The sequence below is a fragment of the Scomber scombrus genome, chromosome 8, assembly GCF_963691925.1.
Source record: "Scomber scombrus chromosome 8, fScoSco1.1, whole genome shotgun sequence".
Classification (NCBI taxonomy): Eukaryota; Metazoa; Chordata; class Actinopteri; order Scombriformes; family Scombridae; genus Scomber; species Scomber scombrus.
Window position 1 is genome coordinate 3173168 of NC_084977.1, and position 18769 is coordinate 3191936.

At 40.4% G+C, this 18769-nt stretch overlaps 1 protein-coding gene across 1 annotated transcript; it reads right to left on the reverse strand.

Annotated features, from left to right (window-relative positions):
- Positions 1 to 625: 625 nt before the first annotated feature.
- b4galt6 (UDP-Gal:betaGlcNAc beta 1,4- galactosyltransferase, polypeptide 6) lies at positions 626 to 18562 on the reverse strand. The gene is made up of 9 exons (XM_062424391.1): positions 18059 to 18562; positions 8807 to 8923; positions 7618 to 7731; positions 6381 to 6505; positions 6172 to 6288; positions 5848 to 6035; positions 5644 to 5766; positions 2016 to 2117; positions 626 to 774 (listed from the first exon to the last, which is right to left on the reverse strand). The coding sequence occupies exons 1-9, from the start codon at positions 18171 to 18173 to the stop codon at positions 627 to 629; spliced, it is 1149 nt and encodes a 382-aa protein (XP_062280375.1). The 5' UTR covers positions 18174 to 18562; the 3' UTR covers position 626.
- Between the last annotated feature and the right edge of the window lie 207 nt (positions 18563 to 18769).

Sequence of the window (18769 nt, forward strand, 5' to 3'; positions counted from 1 at the left end):
GGGAGAGCTGTGGTTCTGCCACATTAAGGCTTTGCAGTAAACATCGGAGCTCAGATGCTGCTGCTCCCTCCAACCTAAACCAAGACTGATGTGAAGGTTTTTGTTTTTTTTTAGTAGTTAAGCCGGCACGGACAAAAAGACATGCAGCAACTCACTCGTCGCACACACATACACACAAACACACATATCCACTGACACCTGCGCACATACACACACACACACATACACAATCAACAGTTCACTTTAAGAGACTTGCCATCGCCTCTGTTGTTTTTTCCTTATTTTTTTCACTTTTTTTTTAAACTCCCCCCACGTAGTAATATTTCTTGGCAGCATTACATGGTGCGCCACTCCCCCCCACCACCACCACCACCACCACCACCCCACCACTAGACATCCCTCACCACCACCACCACCACCACCACAACTCCTCCTCTCTTCAGCGCAACCGCTCAGATGGCTGAAAGTGGTGGGGCGCGCTAGGAGGCCAAGCCAGAGAGGAGCTGGGGGTGGGGAGGGGTCGGGAGTGGAGGTGTCGAGGATGGATGGGGAGGTGGGAGGTAGGTGGTGGGTGGGTTAGCGGAGGTGGGGCGGTGGGGGGAGTTTGTGGGGAGGGGGGGGGCAGTTCAGTAGTCTGCGATAGGGGCGAGCTCGGGGTACAGGTCCACCGTGATGTTCTTGTAGAGGCTGCTGAGGGATGTGTGGGGGGTGTAGTGGACGTTGTTGAGGCCGTCCAGGTGTTGCCGCTCTTTGGAATACCTCAGCAGTTTGTACCTAAAGACACACACACACACACACACATTTATACACTACATCTAGACTGTTAACATGATGTGGATCTGTCAGTCTGAGTGACACATGAGTGACAGGGGACACACAGCTCTATCTATACTGCTGCAGCTGCTCATACAGCTAATGTCACAGTCACAATAACACAACTACATGTAAAATACTGTGTATATTATAACTATGATGTGATTTTTCTCAGTTTCCCTTTTTTAATTTTTAACATCATTATTATTCATTATAGTAATCATTCATACTATTATTCATCAAGCTGTTAGAAGTGATTTTTCATGTCTATCATAAAACACTCAGAATTCCATATGTGAAAGAGGTTTTCTTCCTGTTCATACTGACTATTTAAAGATCTCCTTCAAATGTGCTTTCAATGGAAGTGATGGAGGACAAAATCCACAGTGTGTCCACACAGTCATTTAAAAGTAGATGATCAGCTTCTATTGAGCTTCAGCAGTGTGAGTTAGTCATATCAAGTGATATCTGACACATTTACAGTCTTTTTAGCATCAGATTCCCTCTTAATGTTTCCCTGTTGAGCTGTGGTGGAAGTATAGTAACATAAAGAGGAACTTTGCCACTAAAAACACTGTAACGTTGAAACATAGAAGATGAAGATTTGACTCATTTGGACGACTGAAGCTTCATATTAGCGTCACATCAACTTTTAAATACATGTTTACACAGGAGGAGGACTGTAGATTTAGTCTTCCATCACTTCCATTGTAAGTACATTATGAAAGGATGTACTAATGGTCAGTATGAACAGGAGGAATGATTACAGCAAGAAACACAGTTTTCATTGTTCATTTGGGCTCCTGACTGTTGGTTTAAAATAGACTTGAAAATTGTGAACCTGTCCTTTAATGTTTCTTACAGCTTTATTCAGACATGACAGGAGATTTACATAAACAGACAATGCTCATGCAATATTTGACACCTAGTGGACCTGACACTCATGATACAAACCAAATAACTGCTTCATAGTTTTACTAGTGGCCATGAACTCTCCAATCTGTGTATGGTTCAACAATTTCTACAGAAAATCCTGAATCAGCAAAAGACACACTTTAAAACTCTAAAAGATCATATACACAGTATAGATAAAGGAGTATGTTAAACATAAAATCATGGATTATGACTCAGTAATATTTAACATATTCAGCAGTTCAGAACATCTTTAATTCTGCTTTGATAGAACAGACTGGCTGTCTTACCTCCCGAGGAACTGCACCTCTCCTCTGTGGTGATGAGGAATGGACTTGTACTTTCCGAGCTCCCCCTCTGGCCGCGTGACATTCAGACCAGCGTAGTGAACCCTGTGGGGGGGGGGGGCGACCAGGATGTGTTACCATCAACAAAAAACATCAGCATTCAGATTAGACCACTATGAGCACGGAACCAACCCGCTCCATTTGTTTGAAATGCTTCAGTGAACAAGCTGTGAATATGATCATGGTCTTTACTATTTGTTAGCAGTCAGCTGAAAACACAAAGAAGTTAGAAGAAACTATTATATTATAATTATATATTAAGTTGCACATGTTTTTCACATGGTGGTATAATGGTGCTTCTTCAGTTTTACTATTTTAATGGTCATATTTAAAAAAATTACATTTATTTAAATGACAGTAGGGATGGGTTCCTAGTCAGCATAGCACCCAAATTAATTTAGCTTTGACACTAGCGAAGTTTTTATTTTATTTTTTAAATCAAATCTTTTATCATTCAAACTTGAACAATGCTATCAACCTCTATCCCCAACAGTAAAAGTAACATGTTAATTTAACCACTGAACATGAAACTAATTATTTACTTCCAACAATGTCCAGTAGAGGGCGTCCAACACCCATTTCTTTACCACTGCTGGAAAAGAGATGACTGTGTGCCTAGATTGGTGATAATCTAATAACGTGCTTCTTCTTCATAGGTATTTATAGTCTGAAACTCACACTCATCCTCCTGTTATCATAATCATTTGTTTTCTGATAGTTAGAGCCCATTTTGAGTCATTTGTTTACAACTAGGTGTGAATATATGTGCTGAAAATACAGTGTGAGACCACTAGTCAAGTTTAGTCATGGATAAAGCAAAGTGTGGATGTTAATATTGATACCTTTAGTACTGCATGCATCTCATTATTAGACGCTAGGCTTCATTCAGACTCTAAATAAACAGTAAAAATTTAAAAAAAAAAGATCATTATTTATCTAATACTTATTAATTCCTATTATTGGTCAACATGCCATTAGACAAACATATGTTAGATGTCTTTCTGATAGCGCGGCCACTAAATTTAAAGAAGTGATTCCATCAGCATTGAATTCAATACAAGAGAGGACTCTTGTGCTAACTTTAGTCCCTCCTAAACTGATAGTCTCTTTGATAATGCTGCAGGCTCACTGAATGACACTCAACTCTATCACCCCTTTAAAAAAAGATGATGATACAGCAAAAAAGGTTAAAACTCTCAAATCTGTAAATTAAGGCAAACATTGGGAAAACTTAAGAGAATATGGCGTTCCACCTGACTTGAATAATCTCACTTAGTGTGGCAAGATACTAGAACGTGTTCTGTAATGCCAGTCGCCCATTACTCATCACTTATAGAGGAGAATGAAAAAACAGCCCGATTTCGTTTCTTTTAGACACAAAATTCATCACCTCCTGCCCTCATCAGGCACAGATTTATCCTCGTGCACAAGAAGCTTAGAAACAGCTGAAACCTGATATATATTTAGACTGTTTTTTCTATAATAGAAGCCCCGCTGCTGCAGAGCTGAGCAGCTCACTGATCACATGTTTATTCAGAGTTTATTCATATTGAATGTGTTGAGTGTCCAAATTGAAAATGCACTTCCTTGGGGCCTCTGCAAAACATCTGGCAAGAGTGAAGTCCATCAGATGAACAGATGTTGAGATACGCAAAGGACATGCATACATAGAGATTCCTTCTTTATAGTTAGATGTACCACAGTCCTTTAAAAAGAGCTGTAATTAAACCTCTTCTTAAAAAGCATACTATTGATCTGGGTGTTTTGGCCAATTATAGACCTGTATCTAACCTTCCATTTCTCTGTAAGATCTTTGGGGTAGTAGTCGCCAATCAGCTGCGTGACTTTCTACATAACAATAGTTTATTTGAGGATTTTCAGTCTGGATTTAGAGTGAATCATAGCACAGAAACAGATCTGCTGAAATGACTTCCTAATTGCATGAGACAAAGGACTTCTCTCTGTACTTGTCTTGTTAGATCATAGTGCCGCATTTGACACCATTGACTATCACATCCTATTAAAGAGACTGGAACATTTCACTGACATTAAATTAACTACCTCAAGCTGTTCCCAGTTGGTTTCGAGCTGAGTTCCACAGGGCTTAGTGCTTGGACCAATACTATTCACTTTACATATGGTTCCCTTTGGTCATATTATTACCAAGCACTCCATAAACTTTCATTGTTATGTAGATGATAGCCATTTATATTTATCAGTGAAGCCAGATGAAACCAATCTACAAGCATGCTGTAGGGAATCTGGGAGTCATCTATGACCAGGATATGTCCTTTAACTCCCACATAAAACACATTTCAAGAGTAGCCTTTTGTTCGGCGCAACAAGCTAAAGGCTAGCAGCACATCCTGTCTCAAAAAGATGCAGAAGACTAATCCACATATTTGTTATCTGTAGCTTGGATTATTGGAATTCCTTATTATCAAGCTGCCCTAACAAGTCTCTAAAGACTTTCCAGCTGGTCCATAATGCAGCTGCACATGTACTGACAGAAACTAGGGAAAAGGATCATATTTCTCCCATTTTAAATTGGCTGCATTGGCTCACTAGAACACTGCACTCCCAGAATGCAGGCTGTCATGTGGTTCCTAGTGTCTCCAAAGGTAGAACAGGAGGCCGACACCCTCTCTATGTTTGAGAGTTGGCTTAGAACTTGCTTTTTTGATAAAGCTGATAGTTAGGGCAGTCCCAGGCTTGTCTTGGACAAGTCCATAGTTATGCTGCTATAGGCAGAGACTGCCAGGGGACTTCCCATGACGCCCTGAGCTCCTCTCTCCTCCTCCCTCTCTGTACACATTCATGTTAATGCATGTTACTAACTCGGCAACCTCTCTCTCTCTCGTGTAGTTTTTCTCGTCTTGCAGGTATTTCTGCCTCCAGAACCGGAGATTGGATTTATGGTTGTAGGCCGTGTGCTGCCCCTGGGGTCCAACTCGACACCCACGGCTATTATTAGTCATACATTCTCTTTCTCTCTCTCTCTCCATCTCAGTTCCCTTCCAGTACTGTTCGTGGTTTCTCCCCATTAAAAGGGAGTTTTTCCTTGCCTCAGTTGCCAAGTACTTGCTCATGGGCGATACTGGGCCTCTATAAATTAAACAATTATAGTCTAGACCTGCTCTATATAAAAAGGAACCTGAGATAACTTCTATTGTGATTAGGCACTATATAAATAAAACTGGCTTGACTTGCCACGCATCTCAAACTTGTATTCATCAGCAAATAAGACTTTTTTTCCAGTCATCCGTTGTGAAACGCTGGTATTTCTCACTCCTTGTTTCCCCTTCTGAGAAAAGATACAACTCAAGAAAACATCTGACCTTTTGTACAAAAGGAGATAAGATAGTCAGTGCAGAATCTTCAATGTTTCTTCATTTTACGTGACGTAACTTCTCGTGTTTCTTAATCCTTGAACTTTCTGGTTATTTCCAGGTTGACGTCAAAACATTCGACACATGGTCTCAGGCTTTTGGACTCCACTGTATATGGAAACTTCTTCTCCCTCCTGCTTTGATACTTTCTAAAGCCACTGTACATCTACCGGTGGACTAACCTGTTCCACAAGTCATCGTCCTCTCCTCCCCAGCCCCAGAATGCATTGGGAAAGCCGTTGATTTTACGGAACTGCTCCACAGTGAGTCCGCTCACACCGCCAAAGAACTCGCTGTATGGAAGACTGACAACAACAACGCAGAAGTTAGACGTGGATGTAGACGCTTCGGTATTTATCGTCAAGTCTCCATTCTGTTCTACTCACATGTACATGTATTTGTCCAGTTTGGCAGCAAAGTGGCGAGGCATCTGACCACAGCCGTAGTAGTTGCGATCGTTCTCGGGGATGTGGTCTACGTCGTGGAAGATCAGGCAGTCCCAGTCCAAGTCCTTCATGGCCTCCAGGAAACCCACGTTGAACAGCATGGCTCTGTTGAAGGGTTGGCTCCCACTCTAAACAAACATAACCGATATGATGAAAACTCATTGGTGCTGCAAGTCCTCCACACTCCCATCATCTATTTATGTGACGTACTAACACGTGTCATTTGATTAGGGTTGTGCACTGACATCCACCCAAGACCTGTACCTGTTCAATGACGTAGAAGGCAAACTGCAGTCGCTGTCTCTGCAGCATAGGGATGAGGTGATGGAAGAGGATGGGTAGATGTTCATGGCGGTTTCTAAATGGAATCAGGATGGCCACCTGCACCGACAGCACGAACATAGAGAGTAAGAACATGCCCATCACTTCATTCATCATATACTGCAGTTAAAGAAATATAAGAATACACAAACCTTCCAGCGAGGCTTGCAGTCCTTTGGTTTCCAATGGCCTCCGAACTCAATGTCAAAAAACTTGGAGAACTTCATTTCTATCTCCTCCATGGGGATCTCTGTCATGTTCACTTCCATAAGGCCCTCTGGGGACAAAGAGGATTTTTAAGGGGGGGGGGGGGTTATTCCACTGAAACATCAGCATCACCAGACAGCTGCATATCAATACTACTACATGTCATTTATTTCTGAGTATTCCCTGCAGACATATTTTAACACGCATATATATAAAAATACTCTGATGTAGGGCTGGATGACAAAATGCTATCCATAGGGTACTGCGATGAAATTTATGTCAATAACAATGATAACATTTGGAAATGTTTCACTCAATATGGATAGTAGTAGTAGTAGTGGTAGTAGTAGTATATAATGTGCAATATTTAAAGACATTACACAGTGATGTTGACTTCTGACCTTTTGGATGGATGAAGTATCATCACTTCATTCTACCATACTAGACATCCCTGTGAAATTATTTAGAGCATGAATTTTTGAGTTATGGTCAAAACATAATGACCTTTGACCTTCATGTACCAAAAGCTTATCAGTTCATCCTTGAGACCAAGTTGACATTTGTACCAAAATTTAAGAAATACCTTCAGGGTGTTCCTAAGATATTGCGTTCATGAACATGAGATGAGTGTACAACCTGAAAACATAATTCCTCTGGCCAAAGCTTTCACCAGCATGGTGGAATACAAATACATCATCTATGAATATGCTAATACTGTCCTAGGGCTACAACAAACGATTACTTTCATTATCAATTCATCTGCCGATTATTTTTCAATTAATTGATTGACTTTTTTAGTCAATGAAATATTAAACTGGAACTATAAAATGCTAGGCAATTTGACTGAAATTATTAATAAAATATCAAAATAGTTGTCGGTTAATTTTCTATTGCTCTACTAAATCAATTCATTGTTGAATATTGTTCTTTTAAAAAAAAAACTGCCAAGCCCATCATTTGTGTTTTGTGGTCTAGCCCTGCATAATATTCTATGTGAACTTCAGTTCAAATATCATCACCTGAACTTCAGTAAATGTCCCTGTGTGATTTTTGTGTTTTCATACCATGCGTAATGCATTTGAATGTTACCAGGGAGCTTGTGGCTTTACTTGCCTCCACTGACTTATCAGATAGTTAACTGGTGTTTTTGGTGCCCGGGGGCCATAGTGACAGTCTACTCACTCATAGAAGGTAATCGCTCTGGGCAGGGGAGGTTCTGGGCGTAGGTGAAGTTCTCGGGGAGGTACGTGGTTGGCTGGACCAGGTATTCACTGGAGTTACTGCCATCAGGATAGTCTGCGATACAACACAAGTAACATTACACACATCAGCAGAAGAACATGTATACATGTGTTTTAAAAGTGAGAAAACAGTAAGATGGGTAACTACAGCTCATTGCACCTTTTCTGCTTCAAATAAGTTTCTTTGATTTTATATGAGATGGACAATGTTGTACTTTTTACTGCAATTACATCCAATGTAAGCAGCAGCTACTGTAAAAGCTTACAATCTAAGAACAAGGTAGCCACTGTGGTTACACTTTAAACAGGGAAGTACAAACGCCTCATTGTGGTAGATGGTGTGATAGGGATGTGAAGCCTGGTACACTTTTCCACTAGCAACCATAATTATTATTACATCATTATTATTCTATGCACATTTTAAAGTATATATTTAAGGCTTTTTTTCACCTCTTTAAGTTAATAATAATACCATTGCTGCTTCTTGTATTAAAACTGCTCAGCAAACAGTGGTGGAGGAAGAATTTAGATCCTTTACTCGTGTAGAAATACTAATGCCACTTTAGTAATAGTATGCATTACCATGTTGTACTCAATGCAGGAAAGCGTCACATATGAGTGTTATACATTATGAGACATATAATAATGCAAAAGCAGGATTTACTGTTGTAGTGGGTTGAAATGGAGCTCATTTTGAAGTCATTTATACAGGACTGCAACTAGGATCCAACTGCTGATTGTTTTTTACTTTAATTAATAAGTTGATTGGTTGGTTATGTAAAATAATCAGAAAATGATATTATAAATGATTGATAAACTGAACAAATATAATTTCACTCAAATTAAATTTAATGTCATAACTCCTACAATTCCAGACATTTTAACACATTTTTAAACCTTGAATATCAAAAATTGAATTTAAGACCCTTTAAGACCAGCTTTAAGGATCAGCTGGGACCCTGTCATGTGCAATGCATCCTGGTACATGCAGGCTCCTCATGTGATATTTTGATCTGGGTCTCATTGTAAACAAAGTAAGATGGAAATACAGTTGAACTGAAGTGTAGAGCGGTTGGGCCACAATGAATGTAACTCAGTGATAGTGAAGCTCAGAGTGTACTGTCACTCACCCGTCCCGTTGAGCGTGCTGTTTTTGTTGGTGTACAATCGGATCATCTGGCCGATGGTCCTCACATTGTCCCTCAACATGATGCCCTGAGCCTGCACCATGAAGAAGTATGTGTTCGCTGAGAGAAAGACAGGGAGATAAGGGTGTTTTTAAATCTGGTTGACTGCATTACACATGATTTGTTTCCATGTAGCGCTGCAGCAACTGAAACATCGACATGCTCTCAGTTATAGTATAACATAAAGACGCAGAGACCATTTCAGACATTTCGCTGCTCACGCTGCAGCTGGAGACACATAAAGCTTTAAATCATTCATCACGTCTACAGCAGTAACTACAGTAAAGCAGAAGCAAGCAGCTGGAATTAAACGAATGCATAGTTAGTGGTGGTTTAATGACTGAATGAACATGTGACTCAAAGTGAGAAAAATGGCTTTGTAGAAAGCTTTATTTCCTCAAATGAAAAGAGGTTTCTGCAGATTCAGCATTGCATTGCTTTAATAAAAGACTCATCCAAAAATGACGCAGCAGAATCAGATATATTGTTTATTCCACGCTTTCTATTAAAACTTGGCGCCTACAATAACCACAATGCAACTCAAGCAGGAGCAGGCTGCTAACCTCACCTCTTTCTAACTCCACACACTTCAGACCCAAGCAAAGCTGACTCAAGTTTACTGAACATTTACAGTTAAAATATTGCCTTATGAGATCATGTTTGCACAAGCCATGAGCAAAAATGCTCAGCAAAAGCAAAAGATGAACTTGAAATGATGATTCAGACAGACAGCTGAAAGTCCTCCTGCTGTCACTCCTCTGAGTGTACAATGTAACAGCTGCAGTGCTGCACATCTGGCTGCTGTCCGCTCCGTCACTGCTGCTGCCTCCATGAGAGAGACTGCACCACGACTCAAAGTAGTGACCGGACCCTTGAAAGCAGCAGACACTTGTAGGGGTGCCAAGTTGTTTTTAATGTTTATTTTTTTGATGTTTACATTTTTATTCTACTTTATTTTTGTGTTATTTTATTATGGATCTCATTCTATATTTTTTTTAAATGTTCTTATCAATTTTATTCATTTCTTTAAACTTTTTTTGACCTAGTTTTAGTCGAGCTTTTTTATCCTATTTAAATCTTTTCAATGCATTTTAACCTAGTTTTTACCTAACTTTTAATGAACATTTTCTAAAATGTCTTATTTTTTTATTCTCTTATTTTATATTTTTATGATAGATCCTAAATCTTATTTTTGTTTTTTACATTTGTATCACTTATTTTCTCTCTCAAGTGCAGTGCTCTAAAACTGTTCTTTATGTTTGTTCCTTCATCATTTTTATTCCTTTTCTTTATGTTGTCACTTGTTGTGTCTTATTATCAGCTTGTCAACCAAATGTGAAACTCTTTACTACATTAACTTGTATGAAAGCTGCTATATTAATAAAAGTTTGATTGACTGACGGACAATGTTACATTTGAACCGCAGTAAAACTAAGTCTACACTGAAACTTATATTCAGTTGGTATTTCATTGTAAATGGGTAGCTTAGCTTAGCTTTGACAACAGGACTTATAAAAACAGAGATATCAGACCTGCCAACCTTGAAAGAATTTTATGAGTCCTGACTCCTCCGTGCAGCAGACATACACACAGTGGTGGAGAGCTGTGATAATTTAACTCAGTAATTTAGATGCAGTAATGGTCTGTTTGCTTCCAATATCATTGTAACAATTTATTGATATTTGGAAAATGACTCACGGGCTGCCCATGCCTGCTCTGTGTGTTTGTTGTGATAATAATGTCGAGTATCACATGTATATTATTATTATTATACCTTCGGAAATCCGAAGAATACGGGGAAACGTGACAGATACCACTGCAACACACATCGAATAGATGAACCTTGTAACCTTGACGAGTGGTTAATATTGGGCTAACTCAACGTCTTAATTTTACCTTTTCAATGTTATCAGCTCAACAGGCGAAAGGGGACCGGCTATATGACTGGCTTGCTTGCAGCACTGAACTGAACTGAGGCGCTGCGCTAGGCGGGGCGGGGTGATTGGGTGAACATTAAGCGCTCTGATTGGCTGAAAGCACTCCGCTTACTCACAGATCTTCAGTGACAACTTGACTTAATACAGACTTAAGGGGTTACACACATGTAACTACAGTCATTGCAACTGGGCTCCGAGCACTTCCGAAACGCAGTTGACCTATGCTCAACACTGCACCTGAACGTCTCCTGTGTTGACGCACAGACGCAGCAATCGCTACTGCTGCTGCTCACACTGTATGCTTTCTGTTTTTACACAGTGTCAGACTGTCTCACACGCTCATACATCACAGCACTGTTTAGACACACCTAAAAACACATATGGTGTGCGTGTCTACACTGTACAGACACAAACATGAGGAATTTCCCTGAGAGCCATCGTGCCAGATGTTTTATAACGTGACTTTTTTGGTATAAACTTTACTATTTAGCCTTCAAAAAGAAATTTACCCACATTTGACGCTAGGCGGGTGTTAATTTCGGACACTTAAGTTAAGGGTTTAATTCAATTAAAGGGTAGAGTCTAGACCTGCTCTATATGAGAAGTGCCTGTGATTTGGCGCTATATAAATACAACTGAATTCAATTCAATGACTGTGTGAAAGCACCTACACGAACATACTGTGGACTAATATGGTGATCTCTCTTCAAAGAAACAGCTGTTGACTTAAAAGTGGCAATCTCAATCATGTCCATATCTTTGTCTTTAGTTGTACCATATCAGTGCAGGCTCTATAACATTAACAAAATGCATCATCATTATGTGTTTTCTCACTTGGCGATAGATAATGACTTAGCAATGACAAGCGTTTGAGGTGTCTGAAACTTCCACATTAAAAGAGGAAGCAGAGTAGGAAATGACTACTTCAACAACATTGTACATCATAAACCTGCTTTTGATTTGGGAAAGTATTACATTTAAATCATAAACTGAACTTCAGTGTATTTAAAGTCACTTTTAGAATAGACATCTCAATACACCCTGAAACTGACAACTGCAGGGCCATAAAATCTGTATCTGAATGAGAAGAAGAAGAAGCTGTTACTCATCTCCGTCCTCCGTTTCTCCTTGTTGTGATATCTACATCGATAGCTTTTATCTCTAAGAGGAAAAAAAAGCTCATTCAGGACCAGGAGCTTCAGAGCAGAACATAGTCAAAGCAACTTTCTTGCAATAAAATGACAAGCCAGCTGAAAAATCCCATTTTTGCACAATCAACCGAGATGTTTATGAATAAAATAAGAGGGGGTGGCAAATAAATACTTGACAGATCAAGAGACTTCATCACACTGACATTAAAACGATACAGAAATAGACTATTTACACACAGAGGCCCTGCCTATTGGCTGGTGCACTGCCAACAATGGTCAAACACCCGAGGAAATTTAAACGTCTCACAGTAAAAGTAAATCATCTTAACACACACAACCTTCTCTGCCAGTAAGTCACACTAAATAAACCATGTGAGAGTGTAAACATGATAGTGCTGTGGGATGATAAGAGTCTTATCACACAGCCTGGGGGAGCACCGGGGGAGCACCGGGGGAGATGTGGAGAGAGGCAGGTCACTTCAGGTCTGGACAGCACAACTTAGGCTGTACCAACTAATCTTAAAAAAATCCATCAGAGTTTGTGTGAGGTCATCATTGTGTGAGGTTTTCGGTATCTAGGTTTGCACCACTAAAAAAATGATAGCAGTGTTATCTTGTAAGAAGATCATCTGCAGAGCCAAACCAACAAGCAACGAACCATTTGAACCGGAAGTCATTAGAGGATCACAACTTCCACAAATATCATGTTTGAAGAACCAATATATTATATTCAGCCAAATATACTCATATATATACACACACATACATATATATATATTAAACATCGAAACAAAACCATAACAAGAAACCATGAAAAACATCCAACACTGATGTCATCTAATGTCTTGTTTTGTCCACAGCCCACACACATAATCACGTTTACTACCATAGAAGACTAAAGAAAGGTTAAGTAACAACTAGTCTCTGTGTTGGTTTGTGTGGTGCAGCCTTTATTTAGTAAACATTTGTATTTACTGTAACCAGCTTCAGGTGCCTCACTGTTCCGGCTCATGATGACAAAACGTTAGCTAAACGTTTGCTACGTTCCCTGAAACCAAAACAGAGTTATCCAGCAGTTCAGGTAAACACAGGCCGGATGGCTTTGTAAAAGATATCTCCTTTACATATCCTTTCAGGTCATCACACCTAACAACAAGTACTCAGGTAGAGTCAGCTTTGTCACAGAGAAGGCATGAAATAACAGCCTTCCACTGAATAACCATGTTGGATGTATGAATAGAGTGAGCGATCCCTGACTTGATGGGAAAAAAACACAGGTGCGGCTGGCCTGTATGACAACATATTGTCCATTAAAAAATGATACTATGTCAGGAGTATGAGTAAAAAATAAACATGTTGAGCGCTCACCAACAGGCAGCTCATGAGAAGGAGTTTTAAACACCTTTCTGTTCTTCATTTTCATTCCTCCTGGAAACATCCAAAAATACAAGCTAAGCTGTCCTGAAATAAATGCAGGCTATCCTGAGTTTAAAATGGATGTTTTTCTACATTATCATTTGTTAAATCATTCAAAGCATCCTTAAAACATAAATAAAGCATACAAATGATCAATTGTCAACCTTTGGTATTTTAAAATACCTGTTTTTGTGTTTTTACAAGAGACTTGCAGGATGAAAACTAAGCTAATCTGGCTAACAGCTAAGGGCTAACAGCTAGCTACGAGGGCAGAGCTGGTGCAGGGACAGCCTTTGATGAACCAGCCCGGTCTCAAGTCAGACAAAGTAACAACTAGATTACAGCTCTATCTGTTTAAACTGTGCCAAAGCACTTTGATTCGCTTGTGTTAAACTGCTGCTACAAACCTCAATCAACACATCCACATGCTAACGGATTCAGAAAGCTGCTCACAGTTGGATTTTTTGCAGCTAAAAAAAAAATCCCCCCCTCCAACTTTTGTCCTAAATTTGTCCCAAAATTGATCTATATCCTCCTCAATCCCATTTGTATTAACTTCAGGACAACAGGAGGTCCTTCAGTATTATATACATATAAACTACCTGCCATTTCAAACCAATAGAAATGCACAGCTGGGTGACAAATAGAATAAAAACAAACACATAGTCTTATCAAGGTTTAGGGCAACCATGAGACTACAGAACAGCTTTGGTTTTTTTGATAGTACTTGTTTAACACATCACTGATGAATGTGGAGATTCATCGTCATGTCCTGTGGGGGGGGGACACCTGCTTTCATTATGTTCCTCCTCTTATCTATTCAAGTTCTTCCTCCAATCTGTCATCCCCCCTCTGTTTGTCCCTACATTAAAAAGACAGCTCCATCTGTGTTTTTTTTCCGGGGTTGTTCAAATGGAAATATCCACTCAGCCGTTAGCGAAAAGCAGTGACGTAAACACACACACACACACACACACAGTTCACCGACGGTGTCTTCATAACATACTCGCTGTATGTTCGAGCATTAAAAACTGTTCAGATAAACGATGAGTGACGTCACAGCGCTGAGTCTAAGTGTGTGAGATGTTTATAAAACAGGAGGAGGAGAGGAGGGAGCCGGGATCGACTACTGGATCTAATCTGATCTGGAACAGTTTACTTTTGAGCAGCATGTTTAGCAGAGCAGCACAAACAGTGTGTCCTCCGTCTGTGTGTGTCCGTTAGCATGTTTGGCAGAGCAGCACAAACAGCGTGTCCTCCGTCTGTGTGTGTCCGTTAGCATGTTTGGCAGAGCAGCACAAACAGTGTGTCCTCCGTCTGTGTGTGTCCGTTAGCATGTTTGGCAGAGCAGCACAAACAGTGTGTCCTCCGTCTGTGCGTGTCCGTTAGCATGTTTAGCAGAGCAGCACAAACAGTGTGTCCTCCGTCTGTGTGCGTCCGTTAGCATGTTTAGGAGAGCAGCACAAACAGTGTGTCCTCCGTCTGTGTGTGTCCGTTAGCATGTTTAGGAGAGCAGCCTGGCTTTTAGAGTTTATATCCGTTTATATGTAGCAACATGATCGTGCAGAAACCTGTCAGGTCACTTGGGAAAAGGTGGGAAAATAATGTTGACACAAAACCCTCAAAACCTCAAAAAAAGGACACGCCCTTTAAACTATGTAGCAGTAAGGCAGCAGAGATGCTGTCAATAATTTATAACTGTTGAGTTATGTGTGCGTTAACATCATGTCAACCTCAGACTAAGTGCTTGTAATAGTGTGAACAGCATTTTTTTTTTTTTTAAACGTTTTTCTCAGCTTTCTAAATGCAAAACAGGATCTGCAATACACTCACTGTGGATACTTTACTTGTCTTTTTTACACAAGTATTCTTGCCATATTGTCCTCCTTATAAAAAAAGCACCATGACTGGTCCTCTGACATCTCTTTACTACAGGAAAGAATCTGTGTATATGCATGTCCTTTATACATCTCTTGAAGCGTTTATCAAATCAACTCCACCCTTGGCCGGTGCACAGATGGGGAAAACAGGGAGTGCCATGTTGAATTTGGTGCAATTTGGACACGCGATGCGTTTAGAAGGACTGAACTTTGAATACAGTGAGCTGCTGCGCTGTGTACGGGGGCAGGGCGGAGCTGCCTGACTGACTCCTGCATGTCAGGGAGAGAGCAGAGACAAGGCGTGACCGGAGTCAGAGAAAAAATGCTCTAAAGAGAGAAAAGTAGACGGTGAAAAATCAGCTTTTAAATCAAGAACAGACCCTGTGTATAGACAGAAAGCGTAGCGTTAGCAGCATGTTTAGCAGATCAACAGCGAGGCGTTCAGGTTCATGTTTGAGCTTAGCTCAGCTGTGTTTTGGAAGTGCTCAGAGCTCAATACGCAATGACTGTAGTTATGGGTATTAAACAAAGGGGGGAAAAAAACTTTCCCAGCACTTCAAAACCCATTTGTCTTGTATGTTTTGAGACTGTGGCGATTGTGAGGAACCAATTCAAACAAAGCATGAAACTTTGGAGCAAACATCCTCTTATTTTGAAATGCAGCTCTAATTTTACTGGAATTGAGAAAATAACATGTATTGTATAATTATTATTATTTTTGTATAATAGGATGTTAGTTTCTTTCATGTTGGTGTATACATTCATTCATTCATTCACACACCTCACATTAACTGTATTCATTTTTCTATGCATTGATGTAGTGGCCGGAGGCAAAACAATCTGCTCGTTCTGAACTGCACTAACACACCTTAACACAAGTCTACAATGCGTTTCATTGCATCCACCTACGGCAAAAGCACCATACCTCCATCCCCAACACCAGCCAATACAATCCACTGACACAAAAAAAACTAAACATTATCCATAAAAAACAACAACACATAAACCATCTCTATCTCTTTACATCCACAATGGAGCTGTTCAACCTTGGGCTAACAAAAGACTCTTCAGTAAATTTTCCCAGAACCGCCTCATCTCTCTCCAAGCATGACTACCGTTGATTGCCAGTAAAAGCCTGCAGTAACAGCATATAATTCCTGCACCGCACACAACCACTCCCCCCCCCCCCCCCCCCCAGGCACATGAGCGATGCACAAACATCAAATCAACAAAAGCAAATACAGAATTAAAAAAAGAACACTCTTCCCTGCACAGCAGGTATCATTGTGACATCTGCATTTTCAACAGGCCGAGGAAGATATAAACATTTAAACACAGACGATATCGCTTATATATTTATGTGGAAAGTGTGGTTGGGGATAGAGTTGGAGTCATATCTGTTTGCTGAAAAATTAGGGCTGTAAAGTATTCTATAGGAAAGAGTCAACATTAAAAAGGACAGGTTCACAATTTTCAAGTCTTAAATCATTTGTCAGCAGCCCAAATTAATATTGAAATAGTGTTTTATTTGCTGTAATCATTCCTCCTGTTCATACTGACCATTAGAAGATCCTTTCATAATGTACTTACAATGGAAGTGATGGAAGACTAAATCCACAGTTCTCCTTCTGTGTAAACATGTATTTAAAAGTTGATGTGAAGCTAATATGAAGCTTCAGTCGTCCAAATGAGTCAAATCTTCATCTTCTATGTTTCAACGTTACAGTGTTTTTAGTGGCAAAGTTCCTCTTTATGTTACTCTACTTCCACCACAGCTCAACAGGGAAACATTAAGAGGGAATCTGATGCTAAAAAGACTGTAAATGTGTCAGATATCACTTGATATGACTAACTCACACTGCTGAAGCTCAATAGAAGCTGATCATCTACTTTTAAATGACTGTGTGGACACACTGTGGATTTTGTCCTCCATCACTTCCATTGAAAGCACATTTGAAGGAGATCTTTTAATAGTCAGTATGAACAGGAGGAATGATTACAGAGAGGAAAACCTCTTTGTGTATATGGCCACCCGGCAGAAACCCACTTGACATGACTAACTCAGACTGCTGATGCCTTCACGCGAGTTTCACATTAACTTTTAAATGGACTTACAGTAAGTGACTGTGCGGAAACACTCATCACTTGCAGTGAAAGCACATTTAAAGGTGATCTTTTAATAGCCAATGTGAAAATGAGATTGATATCTATCCGTATTTGTTGTGTTAACACATACTTAGAAAAAGTGTGAACTTGTCCTTTAAATATATTACATGTATATTGCGGAAAAGACAAAACACATTGAGGCAGTCTGATCAGAGTTTAGTGTGCCATGATTAGTGACTTTTTCACCAATATGAATAAAAATACACAGTGATATGGATCAATGTGGAGATGCTGGACACTTATGTTTTCCATACAAACACACGTCTAACACAACAACTGCTGCTCATCAATCAGGTTCATGGACCTGGTGAAACTGCCCTGAAATCAACATGATGACCACTGTCCATTCATTTACAAGTCAGCTGTGCAACGACAGTTTAAGATCATCATATCATCTAGAAATCCAACACAACAATACATAAGTGAGTAAATACTCTGGGAGACGTGTTTTGCTTTGTAACATGGCCAAACCTCCAGGACGAGCTGAACATCATGGCCCGGGGAGGACCACTTAGCTTAGTTAGCTAGCTAACTGGAGCGTCTCCGGCTGCGTGAGATAATCCACACATAATCACATTAACTGTTACCGTGCAAAGCACTTTAAGCTAGTGCAGAGGTGTTAAGCATAAACCGCTGTTGACTGACCTATTCCTGGAGCCACATAGATGAAGTAGAGACAAGTGGTGGACATGGAGAAGAAGAATATGAAGGCCAGGAACGATCGGTTGGACATTCGCAGCAGCCGCCTCCAGTTCACCATTTTGGCTTAGGCCCGCTTCTCTTTCGCCGATATGAATCCCATAAAATACTTTTTTTGGAGTTAAAAAGTCCTCGAATTGATAGACAACAATGTCAATGGTGTGGTCATGGAAAAAACGGAACGTCCAAGCCCAGAGATTGAGTGCTGAAAAGGCTAAAGCTAGCGGTGCTAGCTGGCCTGCTTTCCCCTGCCAAGAAATTTCCAGATGGAAACAGCCTGTAACGGTAATATCAGGCGACGGAGAGCCGCATGCAGCACCGCCGGTCGGGCATATTGAAACCGTTACTAAACGGGCGATCAGCTTGTTAGTAATACTACTCAGAGGTACGTGTGGTAGTTTTCCATGGTTACGGTGTCGCCAGCGATGCTTTTATCGCCAGCATTGAAGGTTGGTCATTGAAGGGGGCAGGACCGCTCTGCCGTCTCCCACACAGTCTACTCTCCGCCGGGGCGATGTTTCCAACACAGTCGGTGCACTACTTCATCAACCCGCGCACACGGGAGTCCAGTCATGCCACCGGGTGTCTGCACACGGTTTCCGGCCGACTGTGGCATTCAACAGACATCTGTGCCGGGATGATATATGAGAAATAAAG

Bases quoted from the DNA above. Each gene is read 5' to 3' on its own strand.
- b4galt6 (XM_062424391.1), bottom strand. From the start codon at position 18,173: ATGGTGAACTGGAGGCGGCTGCTGCGAATGTCCAACCGATCGTTCCTG. The intron at 7,732-8,806 runs GTGAGTGACAGT...GTTGTATCGCAG, and splicing joins CAGCACGCTCAACGGGACGG to ACTATCCTGATGGCAGTAAC. The intron at 775-2,015 runs GTAAGACAGCCA...GTGTGTCTTTAG, and splicing joins GAGGTGCAGTTCCTCGGGAG to GTACAAACTGCTGAGGTATT.